This window comes from Charadrius vociferus, unplaced genomic scaffold (assembly GCF_000708025.1).
Source record: "Charadrius vociferus isolate BGI_N301 unplaced genomic scaffold, ASM70802v2 scaffold332, whole genome shotgun sequence".
Lineage (NCBI taxonomy): Eukaryota > Metazoa > Chordata > Aves > Charadriiformes > Charadriidae > Charadrius > Charadrius vociferus.
The window spans coordinates 3,193,374-3,214,286 of record NW_009647418.1 but is presented as its reverse complement, the minus strand read 5'-3'; the positions used below and the strand labels follow the sequence as shown (position 1 = coordinate 3,214,286).

Here is a 20,913-nt window from a genome sequence, read left to right as displayed (position 1 = left end):
TGGCTGTTAAAGACCAAGAAAACATCATTATTAAGGAACACCTTAAGCAAAATTCATCTTACTTTACTTCCTCAATGGGTTTCTTGAAGAGTGATTCCACAGTCTTGGTATCTGCCAAATAGAGCAGACACTTAAGTGCTCTGCTCCTGTGAACAAACGTCAACTGAGTAACACCAATCGGCTGAGAGGGGAGAAAAACAACACAGTGAAAAGTCACAACAATTGGCTGAACAACGAGCAAGAGGGTTAAATATACCTGGCATGATCCTTTCTAAGATTTTTTTGATTAATTTAGTGGAAATATATGCTAAGTAACAGACTGGTTTGTGTTCAACTTTTATACTAACCAGCTGAAATATTTGTCAACTTCAAGGAACGCTGCTAAACCAGGTGGTTTTCTAGATTTAGGACTTTTAATGCAGGTAAGAAAAATATCTGTGATATATAGTATTACAAATAAATACATTTAGTAAGCATGAAAGACTGAAGGTTAAGCTTCTGGTAAAATATTTTTACCACTCTGCTTTAATTCCACCCAAAGTGAGCCAATGTATTACACCAGCTTAAAGCACATTCTAGAAAACGTTTAATGAAGTTATTTTCAGATAATATCAAGAATAATTTTAGAAAACCCAGAGTTCAAGGGCTGCTCTTGACAGTCAATAGAAAAATTCAACAAACACCAGAGTTTTACCCCAAAGGCGGTGCTGGGGAGAAACATAAAGCTCATACAGATACATTAACTATCCAAAACCCAGATACAAAGGCCTTAGGCTGAAACTCATACAGTTAAGCAGACAACACTTGATTTCACTACAAGGTAAAAGTTTCATAAATAGCAAGCTAAAACAAGAATTTAGAAACTTACAGACGTGGCAGATGTTGTAACTGCAAAAAGCATTCTTGAACTATAATCCACAGGGTGTGACTGAAGTAGATATACAACTCTGCAAAAATGCATTTGTTTTGAATAGAAGCACAGCATAGCTACTGAAATGCAATGTATCAATAGTCATTGAAATGTAAATATATTCCAGTGTCAAAAAGAGATTAAGGATAAGAGATTCCAAGGATATAGAAAACGAGGGGGAAATCTCCAAATAGCTACTCTTAAGCACACACTTATGGCATTTCATTGCATAAATAAGTATTTGACGATTCAAAACTGATGTCACCAGAAAGTAAAAATATGAACACAACAGTGAGCTCTGAATGACACACACCGTTAGGTTTCTTGAAAAAGCCAGATATAGTTAAACTTGCAAGTTAGCAATAATTTGCCGTATTATACGTAAGACAACACACATACCTTCGGAGTTCTCCATCTTCCTGTACATCTCCAAAGATTTCCTGAGTTTTCTTTAAAAAGACATGAAAATCTAGTTGGGAGAGTTGTCTAAATCGTTTGGCTAAATAGCTGGGTCGTATCCTTGCTTAAACCCTGTCTGAAAGCTGGGCACCCCTGCTAATGCAGCCAAGGAAAGGAATTCTGGTTTTATCCGTCCTTTCTTTATTTAACTGTATGCTTGGCAGTCGACACCATTCCTCAGCCCGAGCACTGGTGTTTTGAAGCAGAGGCAATGCCTGCTCCCTGCCCTTCCTCACCCAGCTGTACGCTGCACAGACAGCAATTAACTCTGTTAGCTAATTTGCAATAGGAGAGGATTCTTTCTCTTCCTGATTCTAGAATCAGCGTTTGATGAGGCTAATATATTTCCAAGTCCTTTACTCCTTTAGGCTGGCTACACAACCTTAGTGTAGCACCAAAGATAAGATTTTAATCTCTCTACAGAGAGAAGGGAAAGCATTTCAAATCATTCTCACTAGAGACAGTGGTGTGCAACTATATTGGAAAGGTATTGAAATGGGTAGTAGTCTGAATTCAGGTAAATCTTAAATCGATTTGTGAGTACTAAAGGCAAATTGTGCAAAATAATCTTAGCCTTTTGAACAAGTCATATAAAATATGTATAATTGGCCATTTTTCTCCAAAACCAGATCGCCAGTGATGACTTACTTCTGAGGGCAGTATACTTGGACACAGCCATTTCTCCAGCAGTTTATCCCAAATTTTGTTCATATCCAAACTGTTAATTTCAGCTATCTCCTTAGCTGCCGTATGGATATCTACGTAAACAGGTAGAGACAATATATTTACAAACTAGTATTATCTCAGTTAGCATTTTTTAAAGAATGTCTTTTTGCTCATTTGAAACTAGATTATAGATACCTACCTGGAAAATCTCTGCCAGTTGGATTCTGGATTCTTTGGTCTATACTGTGGTGTTCGTATAGTAAAATGATCAGATTTGCTGGTTTCCCGATATACTTTAAATGCTCTCCAGTGTTCAAGTTATGTGTTATTAGAACATTTTCTGTTGCTGATCGCTTATACTGCATATATAATTTCTTCTGTAGGACTTCTGCTTTTTCATGTGAATCATCCTTTAGCAAAACACCACAGTTTTACATAAAACAACCTCCTTTTACTCATAAACACTAGAAAAATTATCTTCACTTTTTATAGTCTAAAACAGTGAACTGGGTAGCAAGACCTGTTCTTCAGATCTGTCCCCATACACGTATCTACAGGTACTTTTTCTATAAACGGACAGCATCAACCACGCTGCTCTAGCAAGAAAACATATTTTGAAAAAAATTGTAAACAACGGTATGTTGTGAAAAAGCCAAATAAAATATGTACCACATGCACCAGTATGTAAAATTAAGACATTCTGAGGTAAAATGGAGCAGAAAAAAAGATTGAATATTAAACCTTGGCTGCTAGAATTACAGTTTAATTTTGGCACAATTCTATTCAAATATGTGACTACATATCAGAGAACTATTGTTCATTGTGACTCAATAAATCCATAGCAAGTCTGATATTTATAAGCAAGGGTGAGATTCTTATTCACTTTTCCACACCAACCACGTAAAAATGAGCCTGAGAATCAAGTCAAAGCAGACTTTCTGTATATATACTACTACAAATAGCTGAACGGTCTTGGAACTCAAAGCAAAAGTTAGTAACGCTAATGATATAACAGCTGGAACAAACTCCAACTCATCCTCCTGCAGCAAGAAAAATGCATACAACAGAAGAAAGAATAAATTATTCTTCCTTAAAACTGTATATTTTTTGTCCAGCCTCCAAGAACTTAAGCTTAATTTTTGCTATGTTGTGAACAGGAGAATGTTACTGGATAGAGAGGGTTCTTCTGAGGGGTCACTGATACGGTCACTTCCCATAACAGGGTTGGTTAAGGTACAATTTACACATCACTAACCAAAACACCAAAAGACAAAACACTAACATAAGTACCCGACTGTGAAACAACAGTCTTACAAGCAGTTTACCATTACCTTAGCTGTAGTATTCTTTAGCCATTTGTCAGCTAGATAGAGACAGAATTTAAATGCCTGAATCTGGTCAGGACCTTTTTTAAAGAAAAAAAGGGGGAGAAGGAAATAAATAAACTAAGTTTTAATGAATCCTTTCTACAGTATACAGAATATCCATTTTATTTCAAAGAATTTAAAAAAAAAAAATAAAACAGAAGCTATTTAAAATATTAGGAAAGCTCTCGTACCTGAACAGCAAAAAAGTATTATCTATTTGGATTCAGATAATAGAGAAGCTAGCTTAAATTTGGCTGAAATATTTGCTTTTCCTGGAAAACTTGTCTAAAGATGGTGTGAACATGCAGAAACTTTAAGCAAGACAACATGGCTCAAAAACAGAGAAAAAAGAATTTAAGAGTGAGGCTGTGTTATAAAATGGCTGTTGTTCTAGTCTACTGTTCAAAATTGGATGTAGGAGACAAACGCATTTTTATTCTCAAACTTCCCCAAGTTTTATCCAAGAAGACTGAACAAATGTTTGGTAACAGGCTAGCTTTTCTTTGTTCCAACCTGTTCTCCTCCTCCCATTACTTCACCCCTCAAGTCACCACATTTGCACCTTACCTGTGGGAAATTCTTGTGCAATCTTGTGAGCTGTAGCTACAGCCCACTCTGGATTAATTATAGACAGCAGATATGACTGAATCGTCTGCACAGTTTTAGTTGTTTCCTTGTTAACAACTGACGTATATCCAGTGTTTCTCATTTCAAATATTTTTGGTTTCAGTTTTTTTTCAAAGACGTGCTGAGCTGCAGACATGTATAAGATATCCAGTGAAACCTAGAAAAACATTGGAGTAGATTAAGAGTTGTCAGAAGTCCTATCGTGAGGCCAAAATCATGCAAAAAAAAAAACCCAAATCAAAAGCTCTTTTTTATGGCAGGTAAAAAGAATAATTTTGAAATAGATCCTCTCAAGATGCTACTTTACCTTCATTAGTTTGGAAATCAACAGAAGCGTTGGGAAGGTTTCCTCACTGAGCTCTGCAGCTGAAAGGAAAAAGACAGCTGTCTATGATAGTATCACAGTCCACTTGCGGCTTTCTCTATAAAATAAAGCACTTTCAGTTTATTATTAGCTGCAGACCTCCATTGGGATAGAAAGAATATAATCTTAATTATTCACACTGGCCTGGGAAGTGGGATATGTGGATTGGTCTTTGAGAGGTCCGAAGAAAAGAATTTAAGGACAGAATTCTGCATTGCATGTATTGTCTCAGCTCCACTGAAAGCCAGTGACTTCACCAGTAGCAATTTGAGAGCACAAGTGCTTTCAGAAGTACTTGGGATGAAAAATGCATTAATAAAGAAATACAATGAATATAAAATATATACTGTAGAACGTTGAAATTCACAGATAGCAGAGAAAGGGAATCATACATATGTCTAGCCATAAAAAACACTGAACGTACATATAATGTTCCAGAAACATCGTGGAGTTCTAAAGAATATCAGATGAAAGGGCAGTCTGGTTTGAGCAGCCGGAGATAAGGGTATCACGTGCTCTAAAACATATTGGTGTTCTAGGTCCACAGGTGGAGAAATTCTTTTATAAGATTCCAGATGTTTGAGGAGGCTCAAAGCCTAGGGGGGTGGAAATAATAATAATAAAAAAAATAATTAAAAAGAGAGGCAAGGAAAAAGCAAAAAAAGCCACAAGACAACTATATTTCTCCCTGCCCCCCCAGTGAGCACGCCTAAGTGCTGGAGACATATGTTTTTTTGGCAGGGTTAGTACCTATCTGTAGAGTTTTTATCCCTGCTATGAGCCATTGCTGAAAATCAGCTAGAGATCACTACTTCTTGAATGCTATCTTCTGAATGAGAGCTGTGTAGGTAGAATAATTCAATTAATTTCAACAGACTCTTAAATAACGATGCTCATAAACAGACAAAACAATACAGATGCCATTAGCAAGGTAACAGCAACAGATTTGGATGTACCTGATTCAGCTGGATACTGCTGTTCTTTTCACCAGCATTTTGTATCACTTTCAGGACAATTTCAATAGTTTCATAGTCATAAGGATCAAGCTGTTGAAAACAACAATCTATTTTACAAGATCTTATATGATTTGTCTTATAAAAACACACAACTGAGTTAACTTTTTCCAATTTTAATACCAACTACATTGACGTAACACTGAAGAAACAGATAAGCATCATGACATACTTCCCCTAAAACAAAAGACTTCCACTTCATAGTCATAAATCCTAAAAAAAATGTCAGGATATCATAGAAAAACCAAACATGAAGTGATGAAAAGAAAAAAAAAAAAACCTAAAAAACCCAACAAAATCAAAGCCCCCAAAACCCCCTAAAAACCAAACCACCCAAACCCCAACCAAACAAAAACCCCAAAGATATAATTTTTTTTTGCCTCTATCTATTTCTAATGTGGCGCTTTGAAATACTTCCAGCGTGCTATGATTTTTAGAAGTGATTTTTTTTGTTTGATTATTTTCTGGTTGTTTTTTAATGGAAGTTGGGAAGAAATACTTGTCTTTAAAGATAATTAGATATGTTGTTCTATTGTTTTTTATCTAGAGAAGTAGAGAACTGAAACTTCACGTTTACGTTCTTTAGCAAAATTGGAAAAAAAGAACCATTTCAAATTTCTGTGGTGTTATTAATCTGCCATTCAAGTGACACGCAGCATTTGAGACCAGATGAATGCTACAGGGATTCTTTTTGCTTGTTTTGGTGGGTTTTTTTGTTTGTTTTTTGGGGTTTTTTGTTGTTGTTTTTTTTTTTTTTTTTACCTTGTACAATATTCCACTGAGTCTAGCAACCAGGTCTTTCGTGCTTTTCAGGAGCGGAATTATTTCGAGTGCTTTAGATAGTAATGCAGAATGAGGTTGCTTCTCACTGTATTCTGCAGAGTCATCTTCAACGTGATTTGTATTAGCATTCTGGAGAAGGAGCGTTTCAATGCAAAGCTGCAGTGCGTCATCGCTGTCCAGCATGAAAGTACTAGAAGAAGACAGAATATTATTTTGTCTGTGACATTTGGTGTCATCAAGGTGCTTATTTCATTATGAATAAATTCACCAGACCAGTACGTATGCTGACTAATTCTTAAAAAAAACCCCAAACAACTATTTGCATATTACACTAATTAGGATCTATTTAAAGTAAAATAGATTTCAGTAGGCATGGTTATTATTACAGCAACAATTAACACAACTGATTTGCTTCAATTATTACCTGCAGTAATTCAATATAAGATCTGTGTCTACTTTTGGATTCTGTACCAGCGTTCTTAAGAGTTCCTTCTTCCTTATTGGTGGTTGTCTAAATACAGCCTCGAAAGAAATCTACAGATAAATAAACATTTTATCTTCTTCCCAACGAAGTCTTTTAGACAATATCAAGACTAATTCCTTATATAGTCAACCTTTTACATTTTCTTTAGTTTTAATCCAGAGATTTCATAGCAGGAAAAAGCAGTGCATTTATTTACTATGCCCTGTGCCAAATAATATTTAAGCCCTTAAAAGTTCTTTTAAAGCACCCTCAATTATTGCATTTCTCAGTTTCTGAGGTTTATTTAAGCAGACAAGCAGAATGAAAAATTAAAACCAAAACAAACCCCCAACCTTCCTTACATTTGAATGGGAAATCTGTCTAAAAATCACAATAAAACTCAGAAGATACTGACATTTACTCAAGTTAATGAAATGCTAAAATAAATTTAAAAAAAAATAATCAAACTTACACCAAATTTGCCAAGTTGGATACCCCATTCTGCATCAGTAACCAATTCTTGGAATCTTTTTTTTTCTTTTTCTTCACCACACAGGTTAGCAAGCTGTGCTCCAACCAGAGCTACTGCCTAAAAGGAGCGAGAAAGGAAGGGAATACAAGTATAATAATTAATCTGAAAACTGGGAATCCTAAAGTCTGGATCCTCAGAGTAACTTAAAACAATTAATAGATAATCACACAACTATGTAAAATGAAAACAAACCTCACAGAGGGTAGTATCCGGATTACCCCACTTCCTGAGTTGGCAGTTCAAAGCAACTTTAAAACTGAGTTTCTTTCTCAAAAATATTCTGTTAGTATTGTACTAGTGAAACTAATAAAAAACTTATTTTTAGACATCATCTTTTCTCCAAATTTATGTCCCTCTCCCTCCACATTTCCTTGTTATGCTTTATTTCCCATCTTCCTTTATATTTCTATAGATGTATTTATTTATTCATTCATTCATTCATTCCATTCTTGACAACCACTACCAGAGAACAATTTCTCCAAAATATAATGTAGATATAAATTATGACAGGACCTGAAATAAACAATTTCAAGCTTTTGATTAAGTCACAATGAGGTAACCTAATGCTTGGACTTACATCATGCTAACTATTCACAGCAACTGCCTGTGCACAATCTTACACTGTGGTGAGGAGAGGCAGCTTCCCTCTCGGTCGTGCCCTAAATGAGGAACTTGTTGAAACAGCTATACCCTTAATAATGGCAAAATATTGCGCTTCTATATGATATTACTGGTGTCTTCTTTAAAGAAACTCTTTAACATTCTCTATTTGCTGAAGAAATACATTGCCTTGTCAACTTACCAAAACTTTTCTGTAATTTTGCCATGTATTGTTTATGACATCCCACAGCTTATTGAACATATCTTCCTTGGGCAAAATTGTGCAATATCCCAATGCCAGGTCCTGATCTATGAAACGACAGCTGAACACCTGTGTTTTAGGAAAAAAAAATAAATTATAAACTTTAGGAATTTATTTTAATAGGTCTCTTTGTATAAAGTATAACACATAAAAAGTACTCTACAATTTAGAAGTTAAGTTAAGGGCCTTTAAGTTAGAAAAAAAAAGAATAAAAATGGATTTCAGGTTTTAGAACTTAAAATCTAAATATAATGAAGCCAGTCTAAAAGTAACTTCCCTAAGTCTAAACTGTCTTAGAAGATGGTATATTGCAGGTTTTGCAGACAGCTTTTTAAACAACTCCCCTCATCTAGAAGTCTACAAATCTAAAATGAAGCCAGGATTGAAAATGAGACAGCAAATAGCTACAGATCATAAAGGCCATTATTATAATATAGGAGTCCTTAAAGGATCCCACAAAGATGAAGCTCCCACTGCACCTAACCTTTCAGGCCCATCGACTAGTGTACGATCAAAGAGCCATAGCCCGTAAGAGGCTCAAATGCGCCAGGGCTACATGTGGCTGCCAGCAAGGTGGTGTCAGTGCCAAGGCTGTTCAGAAACACACGCTCCAGCTGTGGCAGGAATCCAGGCAGCTGGTTCTGTAGAGCCCAACGCTGTCAGGCCACCCAGCCCACCCCTGTCCCATTCTGATACTGAGACAGGAGGCTGTGGAACCCAATCCCTTCCCACTACTGCAACACGGCCAGTACTTCCCCTCACCTTCTCGATGGTTTTCCAAGCTGTGTGATTTTTCCAGAAGGTGTGGGGTTCGTGGTGTTTGGCCACAGGACAATTTCAGAATGGGTTTTTGTAATAGGAAGGGTAGCCCCTTTCTTGATAGGGCAGAAGAAAGGGGCTCACTCCTACCCTTTTCAGAGCACTCTTACCTTGTGTAGCAAGGTCAGGATAACGGTCAAAATTACTGAAGTATACTTCTGTTTCAGAGCAATGAGAAAGCTTTTGGTTTCAGCTAGCATATGGCCATCGTGTAGCTATTATAAAAAAAAGACAGTCAAAACATGGTTAAAAATTAATTCTAAGCCTTCAACTTCTCTTGTCGTTTATAGCATAATAGGAGGTACTACAGTAATTGTATTTTCAGATTTAAATAAGGTCTTATAAAGATCTCTTCTAGATAGAAAAAGGATTTCTGTTTTCAAGTGCTTTTGAATTGAGGAGTGTTTCTTGAATATTCTACGTGCAACTTTTCCCATACTAACCAATGATAAAACAACGTGAAAGAACGTAATAAACTCCTATTAACATTCATTTTATTCCTGGCATCCCTGCAGAGACTGTAAGTTTAGTTCTGAACATACTTTGCAAACGGAAACAGAGGACCATGCAAGACAGGGAAGAAACTACCAGCTCCTTTCACAAAATGACTCAACATCTGATCAGCGGTACTAATTTTTAAAAGGTCATGGCGATAGCCTCTCCCATACCTATCAAATTCTTCCATAACTACTCTGAAGCTGTTGAAAGTTGGCATACTTCTGAGATTTACTCTCAACAAAATTCAGCATTGCTCTTGCCATACCTTTTCGCTCAGGGAGAAATCCATGTTGTTTGATACACCATGTTGAAGACAGGATCCAAACGAACTGACTATTAGCCGCAAAGCTAATTCGCACTGACTGCACTCCATGAGGTTCTGTAGCATTGCACAGATGGGAGTTCTAACCGGCAGCAGAAGGTTCTGTCCTGTCATATGTTTTGAAAACAATCCACCCAAGAAAATAATTAGTATATTTATATTAAGCATATTGTTCTTGGAATTAATATCATTAAAATATTCTCTTTTTCTTCATTAAATTCTCTTTTTCTTCATTAAATGTATGACACAAGATCAGCCTTAGGTCCCTTTGAAACCTTAAATTTTCAGGGCTTTTAATTTAATATGGACTCCCATTTTAGTTAAAGAAACAGAAGTTGGTCGTCTTCTTGGAAGGGCTCTAATGGATCCTAGCTCACAGAGCTAGAACTTCTGTACCGAAGTACAGGTTCCGACAACATGGCCAAAGTCACATGACTGAATGGTAGCAATTACCATCCAAACTGGTGTCTTCTGTGCTGAACCAAGCTATCCTCCTACAATATGGCTTTAAGTGGGACATCTAGGCACCTATTTAAAAAACTATGGGTTAGTCATGCTTCTGTAGGTTTATTTTAAACCTCACATTGTCTAGTGGTCTGGTTTATACTTTTAGCGCGGTGACTCTGCCATCGTGATACCTTTAATAAATGCGCAGTTTGCCAGGCTTGTAGAGTCCAGAGGATACAGCTTGTTCTCTGAAAGACAGACAAATACACAGCGGCAGTGTGCCAAGAACTCAGCAACACTATGAAGCCTGGAAGTACCTTAAAAATGCTATAATTCAGGAACAGTACATAAAATAAAGACACATGAACTCTAAGAGCCAGGACTGCTGATTTTTACTGTGCCTCATCAGAGGTTATTTTATAGGAGGGCATATCTTTTCAAACACACAAAGAAATACAAACAGTTTTCAGTAACTACTTTGTGTGTAAATCCCTTTGTCTTGATGAGACAGTCAACATAAACACTTCATCCGTGAAGGTAATAAATCTATTTAAATGAATCAAATAAGCATATCCTTTATAGGTAGATTTAGCACTGTGCAACAGAATTTGCAATTACATGCTTTTTAATACGCCAATGACAACATTAGGAAGGAAAACATTTACATCAGGAAGTATTAAGAATAAATAATTTTTAAATATTCAGCGCTGCTTTTATAGAGCTGAAAGTGTCTTTTTTCAGCATCTACAACGTTGTAGAGTTCTGTTTATAATACTTGAAACTTTCAAAAAGTTGTGTGTATCTACAATGGTATGTAATACAAGGACAATCATTTTAGAATAAGCTGAAATTCATCTTGTAAAACCCTGTCTCCATTAGTGGCTACCAGAAGATGTCTACAGAAGATCATAAGAACAGGGCAAGTTTATAGTAACACTTCTCCAGAGCATTCTCCATATCTTCAGGTATTTGTCATTCAGATTCTTCCTGAACCACAACAAAACACAAAGTCATTTTTACATTCTAGACTCCCTTCCCCCTGCAACAGATATTTCTTCCACGAGTTTGTCTAATTGAGATTTCTGAGGTAATAATTTCCACACACATGCTGAATTATTTATATTCCTAGATAAAAATCAATACGAAATACAGACTGTGTATTGACTGAATGTTCAGGAAAGCAAGTTTACCACAAACAGGCAGAAGAGAAGAAGTAGTTTCATATGCAACTGGAAGAGCTATCTGTGGATCAAGAACTATCCCATCTTCATTAAAGAAGTCATCATATGTCCACTCTTCATAAGGATCTCTATCTCCTCCAAAAGATGGTGTCTAAGTAAGAACATTGTCAAAAGAACACACAATAAAAAGAACAGCTAATAAGTTTACTAATGAATTAAGTGTTGCAAGAGATTCCAGTTTTTGAATACGGGATTAGAACATGATCTTCTATTTGAAAATGGATTCTACTATGCTACTTTTTGTTAAATGGCCCATAGCATTAAACACATTTCCTACTTAGAGTGGCCACATTTCTCTTTAATGTCCCAGTTATTTAGTTGTACAGCCAAAATGCATTCTTAATTAATTTAATGGAGGCTTCCATAAACATTCTTGGCAAAATATTACAAGCAAATATTTTTCAAATGGAACATTTCTTAGAAAAATAACATTCAGTGCATAAATATGCTTGCCCAGCCACTTTGATCTATTCCACTCAAACTGTAAGAGCCCATTCATTTCAAGTAGCCTAAAGCACTGCTTGACCTGAACAAAAAACAAAGATGCTATTCTAGAACTTGATCCATCTTAAAGTTTTAAAGTCAGCTCTCTACGCTCTCTAGCAGTACTAGCAGCAGCTATTCAATAAAATCGCTAATATTTTCAGTCACATTTGAGGGATTAATTACACTGAAACGTAAGTGGAGTATGCTACTTGTGCTTGTGCCATAGCTGCACTGTTTTTAGTACTCAAATCAGTTTACTCTTTATGCTGAAGTACACACATATTCAGGGAAATTTTTTATTTGTAGAGTTGTGTGCGGTTTTTTTGTTGTTTGCTTTTTAAACAAACTGATTAAATACGACTGGAGAAATGGGAGGGAAAAAAGTATGCACAGTGAACGCTATTCAGTCAATCAAGACATTACAGATACTAAAAAAAAAAATAGATTTAAGTTAGCAGAAAATACCTTTGCTGTAAATCCATAATTTTCTATTTGGCACTGTCTGTAAATTTCCTTGGCAGCCAACGTATATTTACATAGTTCCAGACAATCTAATAGCAAATCTGCAGAAATATTAAGATCATTATCATACTATGAATGGAAGGTTGATATGTCCTATTAAAAGGAAACAATTTTATGCAGCATCTATTTTTACAAAGGCATACATAGAAATTACCTTTATTTTCATGTTTATTAAATATTATTTGCAAAGTTGGATTCCCAACATTGCAAATAAATAAATTATAATTGTAATTACCTGGACTACATGCTGTAGCTGCTTGGCAAGCCATTTCATAGATCACTGATGGAAGATTCATATCTTTAGGAGTGATCATTGGAACATCACCTCCCAACATATGACAAAGCCTCTGACATACTGAAAACAGCAGCTTCCCTGTTCCTTCATTACAGTGATTTTCATAGAACTCCCTATTAAAAAAAATGGATGTTAAAAATTAAAAAAAAATAGTCCTGAGTGCTTTTACTTAAGGCCACATTCTGTTCTAATTATTTAATTCTTTTTTACTTATTTCACCTATATGACTCACTGCAACCAAAACTTCTGTGACGGAAGTGAAAAAGCACAATGGAGCTTACCTTAGAGATATATACTGAACCACATAGAACACGTTAATAATAATAAATATATTTAACATTTTCATCTCATCTCTTTTGGGAGGAGGTGGTAGTAAGTTTAAATAATCTGACAACTGAAACATGAGGCAGAGACCAGACAGAAACTATGACATGGTATGTATAGTCGGTACAATAGTTTTGTTCTATCTGTGTAAGCTGAGAAGCTCCTATAATAGTTATTCAATATTGTGCCTTACTTATCTCTCACTACAAAACCATAGGGAATCTTTTTACTTAACAATCATGTTATGGCAAAAACCAATGGCAATTTTCAGAGACTACACTTAACTCTACACGCAATATTATATACAAGCAATATAAATATATTGCTTAAGCACTCATTTTTAGAAAATAACCTAGAGAAACAAAGAAAACTCCTTTCCTTTGCTCTACATCTACTTACTTCTGCAAAGTATCAGAAATAGTACAAAAAAGCCCACTAAAAGTTATAATCTTGAAAACCTCTGCAGTTTTACCTGCATATTTTTACCGTGTCTTCAACTTTTCCAGCATCTAGTGCTCTCAAGGCCAATTTTTCTCCCAGCTCTTGCTCTGACTGTTGCAGGAGCAAAGCCAGTCTATACAACCTTGATTCAGTAGAACGGTTCTTGGTTTTACCATCTTCTGAATTACAATTCATTGTTTGCACTTTTCTAGACTTTGACAGACATCTGACAGTTTCATAAGCTTTTATATGCTCCTCAAGAAGCCTAGACATCAGTGAAGGATTCCTAAATTCTTCAACTGAAAGAAAGATATCAAAATCCTCCTGAAAAAAAACCCCAAACAATTATAAATTTGTATTCATGTAACTTCCTTTAAAAATGTTTTCATTTCTTGTTTCATTCCGAGAAATACTTTCACTACAAAGTTGACTTTACTAGTTTCTACCAATTACCAATTTATGTAATAAATCAGAGAATTTTGCTAGGCAGTAGGTAAGCAAAATAAAAAATCCTGAAGGATAATGCATGCTCACATGCTGTATTAAATAATTTAAGTTTACAAACTATAAGAAGACCTTAATAAAATATTACAGTATGCTATCATGAAATCTTTGAAGTGTTAGCAATTAAGACTTTTAGGACAGTATCTCACTTTTTGGTTTAAATGGGCAACTGAGTTCTAGTAATTGGGAACTTTCCCAAGCATTATTTAAATTGCTAGATTAGCCTTAGAATCTCTTTGAAGTCAATATTAAAAACAACCTTTGCAGATAAGTTGCAAATAGAATTAATTTTTAATGTCATCTGTGTTATAAAAAAATTGGAATAACTACAGTAAATCAAAAGCAGTTTGAAAGTATAAAGACACCCACCTGCAGGGCAGCAAGTGTTTCAAACATTTTTAGGTTTGCCTCACATTCATCTTTCTTCAGAGGATTGTCTGTTGGAGGAGAAAAACAATTACTTCCTGACTCCATTTACAGACAAAAGGTGAGATTTTAAAGTTGTAGCTTACCTTTTTGAATGCTGAACAGGAATTTAAGGATTTCCACGAGTGTCTTAGTCATAAACATTTGTGTTTTGTGCTGCAGGAAAGGAAGAGATTAATGTTTTGCTTGAGCAAAATGTTGCCAGTAACAGACAGTGACCCTCAGGCTTCCACTCTATTAAAATACTATGCAATGCTCTACAAACCTCTTAAGCAACAATTCTCAAGTCTAAGACACAACCAGTTGAAAAGCAAAAGAACAAAAAGTTATTGCAAATAGTCATCCTTTATAGAAATAGCTGTAATATATATGTTTTCCACACAGTGTATTAGCTCTCACAGAAGTTTTGAAAATATACACCCTTTTCCCTTTGTTCTTCCTTCTCTTGCCCAGAATAACTCCCTAAAAAAACTGTTAACAAAAATTCTCTTCTGTGGTTGCACAACAGTAATGTCTGTTGTCAACTGTGAAGCTTCAACCCACTTTGGTGTGTGGCAAAGCCACACCTACATGTTTTAAATAGATGTTTTCCAAGAAGAACTGGAAAATACATAGGACTAGAGATATAACAATGCAGGAGGACTTATAAATTATTAAGTGAAATCAGATAGCTATGCCAATGTGTGGAGATGCCTTTAAAATTACACAAAATAGTTGTATAGTATACAGAATCAGAATAAACTCAAGTCGGAAAAGGATTCAAGAGGTTACCTAGTCCAACCTCTTGCTCAAAGTGGGACCAGTTCATCATCTCCTTCTGATGGAAGACAGTTTTTACATTTGCATTCCCTACCTTTTGTTAAGCATCTGGGTAAGAACAGTATCTAGAATAATTTGTGCACGCTTTATAACATAAAAGGACTTGGTACCTCTTCAGAATTATCTGCTTTATTCTGTAATACCAGTGTTCCCCATATAGTCAACCTCTCTGCAACTTTCTCAGCTTCAGCAAGAGTCAGAGATTTTAACAAAGTCAGAGATTCCTCTCCCTGAATGTGAAAAAGAACAAAGCAACACAACAAGCAGAAAAAATTTTAAAAAAGGGCATTTGGTTTTGGAAAAACTAAATTAAGTGTAATCCCTTGCTTTACTACAATGGTTGCATGATGGCCAATTGGGTAAGATTAATCTTCTGCTGATGAACTTCAAATTTCTTTGAGAAAATACATTTATTATGACATGACTTTCTTAAACTCCGTGAACAGTTTTTACTAAATCTATGAGGCTTTCAGTGAAATCTCTGTGCTTAGTCACTAGAGGTTATAATAGGCAAATTAAAATGCAGTTTTGTTCACTGGCAATTACGCAACGTTTTTAAAACAGTACGATTATCAGATCATGTGCTAATAAGGCAGAACAAATGTTAGCATCAGAAACACTATTTTGGAGGGGAGTTAATTTGATTCCTTTAATCAAGCCTCCTTTTCTTCAGGTCAAAGAGATCCTAATGACTTAACCAGGGACAACCACAGGGTATAAAGGTAATCACACCTACTGTAATGTAGCAAGCAAAGTTAAATGTTTCTAATTACAACATCAAAGTAATTTAAAGATAACTTCATGGTTTTTTGCTAAACTGGGACTTGAAATTAACTTGGAAGAAAACTTTGTACTAATAGATAAATATTCAATACCCTGTATCAACAGACAAACATTCAGGTGCTCTCAATACCAAAGGGGCAAGTCTGTACTCATGTGGGGTATTGTTGCATTAGAAGGAAGCATTTTTCAGAAGAAAGAATCTTTTCTTATTGTTGGCAAGAAAGCAACTTGCCCCAAAGCAACTCTAGCAAAAACAGTATGTGAAAATATGTAAAGACTTCAATGCCAAACTTGTTTTATATGTTGTGGGTCATAATTTTCATCCTGGTTTTGCCACAAACGAAGGATGGCTTTAGATGTTTAAAACCCTGACAAAGAGTCTTATTTTCAGTGTTAACTATAGGCAGCTATATATACAATTAATAGAACTGTAATGAATAAAAATTATATGTAAACCATGCATAGGATTTCAGCAAGTAGTACAAGTTGCCCCTGTTTTGAAAATAGGCCCCAGTGTCTTTAAATTCTGAGATCAACTGACATGAAGTATGTTAGTACCCTTTCTTTGTCAATCAGGTCTATCATCCTCAGAATGTAGACTTCCACAGTGGGCAACATATATGTTGCTACAATTTTCAAAGCATCCTCCAAAGAAGTAGGGGTATCCTGTTTAAGAATGTATTTCACTAGCCTCTGTAAGAAGAAAACAGATATGAACTTTAGTTTATTGATGTATAGGACAACAAAAGAAGCAATTTATGCACTCTATTTCTGTGTTGTAATTTTACAGCTCGTAATAAGCAAGTTACCTAGAAGATTAAAACTTTTGTCTAGAGAAAACTTGACTAGAGCATAACCAGCAGAAGATTGGACTTGAGGGAGAGAATTATCCCGGGAACTCTCAAAATTCAGGGGACTCATCTGGCTCCACAGGATGGCAAGGAACTTTTCCAGAAATACTCATGTTTTCTGCCTAATAAAGGGGAGATGCTAAAAAAAAGAAAATATTTTTTAGAAATTGCCAAGTACCCTTCACTGTGACCTTAGGAGAAATTGGATCTGAAGTCTTGAAAGGACTTAGCCTCAGGGGTAATGACTTCAAACTGGAAGAGGGGAGATTTAGAATAGATATTAGTAAAAAAAAAAAAATCACTCTGAGGGTGGTGAGGCGCTGGAACAAACTGCCCTGAGAAGCTGTGGCTGCCCCATCCCTCGAGGTGTTCAAGGCCAGGTTGGACGGGGCTGTGAGCAACCTGGGCTGGTGGGAGGTGTCCCTGCTCATGGCAGGGGGGTTGGAACTAGATGATCTTTAATGTCCCTTCCAACCTAAACCATTCGATGATTTTGCTAATTTCCTCTTTTCTTTCCTGCCCCCCCTACAAAAACTACTGTATTATCAATGATGTGCTGATCAGGTTGGGCTAAGCTAATCCGCTAACTCTTAAAAAAAGCGGTCTTTCAGGAAAAAACGCATCCCAATGGGACAAGAAAAACAGGTATTGGTAACAATACCAGTTCCTAACATTTTTTTTTAAATCTGGCTTCTAATACCCCATGAAAATACAGGCAGGTAAGCAAAAGGATTTTTGTTTAATAGAATTAAGAGTAATGCTGATCACTTACCATTATCATCTGCTTGTCCTTTAAAAGATTAGTATCTCTTATCCCATAGGCTCGCAAAAGCTTCTTCATCTCCATCAGTCGGTAACTTTCCTGCAGTAACTTTACTCTGTGGACAAATTAGACTATTATCAAGTTATTTGCTACCTCCAGCTAGGTGACTTAATCCTCATGCTACATCAAATCCCGCCCCCCTCCCCCAAGAGAATTCTAATTGAAAGCACACACAAAACCGAGGTGTAGACTGTGGACGTTGCCTTACTTGACATGATTCATTTCCAAATGCTGTTTTACCAGCTGCTCCACTGCTGCACTCCATGGTACCATAGCACCATGCATTATCTGTAGAACTGCATCAAATTTCAGCTATAAAAGGAACATAAAGAGCTTACTTTACCAAAAAAGCTTACTTACAAGGTAATCTCTCGAAGTATTGTTCATATGCGATTGATTCATTTAGGCAAGCATTTTATTTCCCTGCCCAACCTCCACTTGCATAAAAGGCATTCATTATCATAATATGATGTGCCAAGTTAGATTAGAAAATGCTTATAGTAATTTACGACACTGTAGAGCTTGAGTTTCATACATATTAAAGTTGGTGAGTTTTCCACGTGATGGCATCAAAACTACAATAATATTCTAAAGCAAAGAACATCACATGGGAGAAGATTACTACAACAGAATAGAAAGACAGCATACTATTTGTTCCTCCTCATACCGCTCACGTAAAAATGTACTCGTACGCTTATGTAAAAATTATGTGTTTCATTCTGAACTGATGTGTTAGAGCCACTTTATACTTACATCTATATCAGAGATACAGCCAATCACAGCTATTGCCTTTGCCTCCCATGCAGTTTCAAATACTGAAGCAGACCGCGTACGACAACGTTCTAGCAAATCCTGTATATTATGGTAAAGATTATTAGGATATTTGGATTCAGAAAAGGTAGGAATATCTTATAATACAAAAAAAAGAATCAAAAGTTTTTTTGACATTAAGGGACAGATCTGGTCATCTTCCCTTGTATCTGCTCATGCATTATTACTGAAATAGTAACTATCAATAAGTTCATTGACAGAAGTAAACTAATCTGACAGCTGGTCCTAAAATTCAAGTCTAAATAAAAATGGGCCTCAGATTTGTTCTCTGTTTATCCATGTTTAAATAGCTTTCTTCAAAAGGAAGAAATTATGGATACCTTTATGTACTGTAGAAGTAGTTCATCCTTTTGTAGATTATGTTTACATAGGTAGGGTTTTATAAACCTCTCCAAAATGGATGGGACAAGCTCTGGTGCCAGAATTTTATCAAACATGCGAAACACAATAGTAGTTGCGTTTTCCTGTGCAGCAAGCAGAACAATGCCATGTCAGAACATCACACATGTTAGTACACGATCCTTTACAACTCTAATAAATAATTCAACATCCAGTGTCCACTAAAATCGAGTGATTTCAAGAACTAGCACCCCTCTTTAGCTCAAATAAAAGCTTTCTTTTACAAAGTCCCTTATTGTTCAGTTGTACTTCTAATTTCTCTGTTGCTAGTGCTTGCTCCACAATAGATGATCTGTAATGAACTGCAAATCCTGGAGTTTAAGCCATACCTGCTCATAGTATCTTGTCACATTATATATTTATATCCATGGTTAAAGCAAAATTTATAACAAACACAACATACCAACTAGCCTTAGCAGCTAAGCTTCTTCTTTTGTTTGACTTTAAATCACGTGCCACAAGACTTCTCCTTCCCAGAACAATCCACTCAATGTATGCACAAGCACTTTTTGAAGTGTCTGCAGAATTACCTTTTCAAAATCACAGAGCGCCAGCCTGCAGTTGTATTTTCTGTACAGATTTATCAATTCTTGTAAATCATTTACCAGCTTCTTTAACCTATGTATTTCTTCACAGTCAACACATCTCTGAAACAGTGTTTAGAAGTGCAACATTAGAAGACTTGCTACAGTCTTCAAGACCATCAAGTGCTGTTATAAACAGGAAGAAAACAAATTATTCTCCACATCCCTGGTATAAGACAAGGGAGCTGACTTACAATGCAGCTAAAGATTCTTTTTAAATATAAAGACAGTGATGCACTAGGAGAGCCTGCAGAGGGAAGAGGGATGAGCATTTCATTCACTGAAAGTCTTAAGGACAGGTAAGACAAACAGCTCGGTACAACGTACCTACAGCTGACATTTTCTTTGGATTCAGAACCCTATTTTTAATGTGATTTTCCAAGACACCTCACAAACAATTTTTGATGTCTTGCAATCTTGAAGATTTTACGAATATACACACTGAACTGTTACCTTTATATGGCATACAACAAAGAAAATCAAGTATATGTTCAAAGTGGGACTAAGAGCAAATTTTTCTTTTTTCCATTACGCACTTCGAACATGGGAAGTTTAAGACCACTGATCTAACTAATGTAGAATGTCAATATTTCCAATTTTTAAAATGCACAGCTGGTTAGCTTTAAGCTTTATCTTTCTCCACTTTCATACTACCACTTTTATGGATGCTAGTATACCTAGGATACATAACATACATAATTTATTGGTTTGCCCAAATTCTGTATTCATAACCTTACAGCTAGATGATTTTTAATACCTGTTTTCTCCAGGACATAGCACATGCTTAATTGCAAAATTTTGACAGAGATGAAAATTTTTTATTTAAGTTCATAAGGAGTATCTTTACTGAAATTTGAGTGTTTTGTGGTACTCAGCCTTATTTGTGTACAACAAAGTAGTTGAGAACATTATTCTTATTTAGACTATTAATACATCTGTTAAAGGTATTAATGTTACACTGACTTTGTTTTAAATCTTTAAACCCAAGGAGATTGAAACTCAGTTCCTTCCTTTCATAGAATTAAGGCAATCTTCAACAAAAACAATAATGACATAATCATCAGCCATTCCAACTCTAGCACAGAGCATATGTTCTGAAGTCTTTTAGCAGCAAGTCCTTATATTTGCTACATTTCTTACCAAAGGAGTCCACTGGCCAAAAGTTGTCAGCCCCATTTCACCTTGATTTTTACTTGTAAAAAAAACCTCTGCCATTTGGAGTCCATTTTCTGGCCAATTTGCCTGTCCAAAATAATTGATATTAGCAAACTATATTACACAAATTGGAATACAAGACATACAAAGTTTCTGCAGTCTGACTTACCTTATCAGTTAACTCAAGGTTTCGAGCACGTTGTTCCAGCCATTTTGCTAATATTTTCTGGAAAAAATACAGTTGTAAGTAGAGTAATGTTATCTATTAAAGCAAAATATGCCATTAGAAATTTGTTT

At 35.7% G+C, this 20,913-nt stretch overlaps 1 protein-coding gene across 1 annotated transcript in view; it reads right to left on the bottom strand.

Moving 5' to 3' along the window:
• Positions 1-20,913, bottom strand: part of KNTC1 (kinetochore associated 1) — a 39,239-nt gene that overhangs the window by 7,185 nt on the left and 11,141 nt on the right. Inside the window, exons 22-53 of the mRNA XM_009880354.1 lie at positions 20,786-20,842; positions 20,602-20,703; positions 19,408-19,524; positions 18,799-18,942; positions 18,401-18,499; positions 17,856-17,959; positions 17,597-17,702; positions 16,532-16,666; positions 15,301-15,420; positions 14,458-14,527; positions 14,315-14,382; positions 13,473-13,765; positions 12,617-12,789; positions 12,325-12,422; positions 11,323-11,464; positions 10,324-10,380; positions 9,629-9,792; positions 8,976-9,080; positions 7,987-8,115; positions 7,125-7,241; positions 6,614-6,723; positions 6,169-6,379; positions 5,350-5,439; positions 4,818-4,989; positions 4,337-4,395; positions 3,970-4,186; positions 3,367-3,440; positions 2,235-2,445; positions 2,018-2,127; positions 1,310-1,359; positions 869-947; positions 63-181 (exon numbers count right to left, since the gene is read on the bottom strand). Of these exons, the coding sequence (XP_009878656.1) occupies positions 63-181; positions 869-947; positions 1,310-1,359; positions 2,018-2,127; positions 2,235-2,445; positions 3,367-3,440; positions 3,970-4,186; positions 4,337-4,395; positions 4,818-4,989; positions 5,350-5,439; positions 6,169-6,379; positions 6,614-6,723; positions 7,125-7,241; positions 7,987-8,115; positions 8,976-9,080; positions 9,629-9,792; positions 10,324-10,380; positions 11,323-11,464; positions 12,325-12,422; positions 12,617-12,789; positions 13,473-13,765; positions 14,315-14,382; positions 14,458-14,527; positions 15,301-15,420; positions 16,532-16,666; positions 17,597-17,702; positions 17,856-17,959; positions 18,401-18,499; positions 18,799-18,942; positions 19,408-19,524; positions 20,602-20,703; positions 20,786-20,842 (3,902 nt within the window). The remainder of the gene's footprint in view (positions 1-62; positions 182-868; positions 948-1,309; positions 1,360-2,017; positions 2,128-2,234; positions 2,446-3,366; positions 3,441-3,969; positions 4,187-4,336; positions 4,396-4,817; positions 4,990-5,349; positions 5,440-6,168; positions 6,380-6,613; positions 6,724-7,124; positions 7,242-7,986; positions 8,116-8,975; positions 9,081-9,628; positions 9,793-10,323; positions 10,381-11,322; positions 11,465-12,324; positions 12,423-12,616; positions 12,790-13,472; positions 13,766-14,314; positions 14,383-14,457; positions 14,528-15,300; positions 15,421-16,531; positions 16,667-17,596; positions 17,703-17,855; positions 17,960-18,400; positions 18,500-18,798; positions 18,943-19,407; positions 19,525-20,601; positions 20,704-20,785; positions 20,843-20,913) is intronic.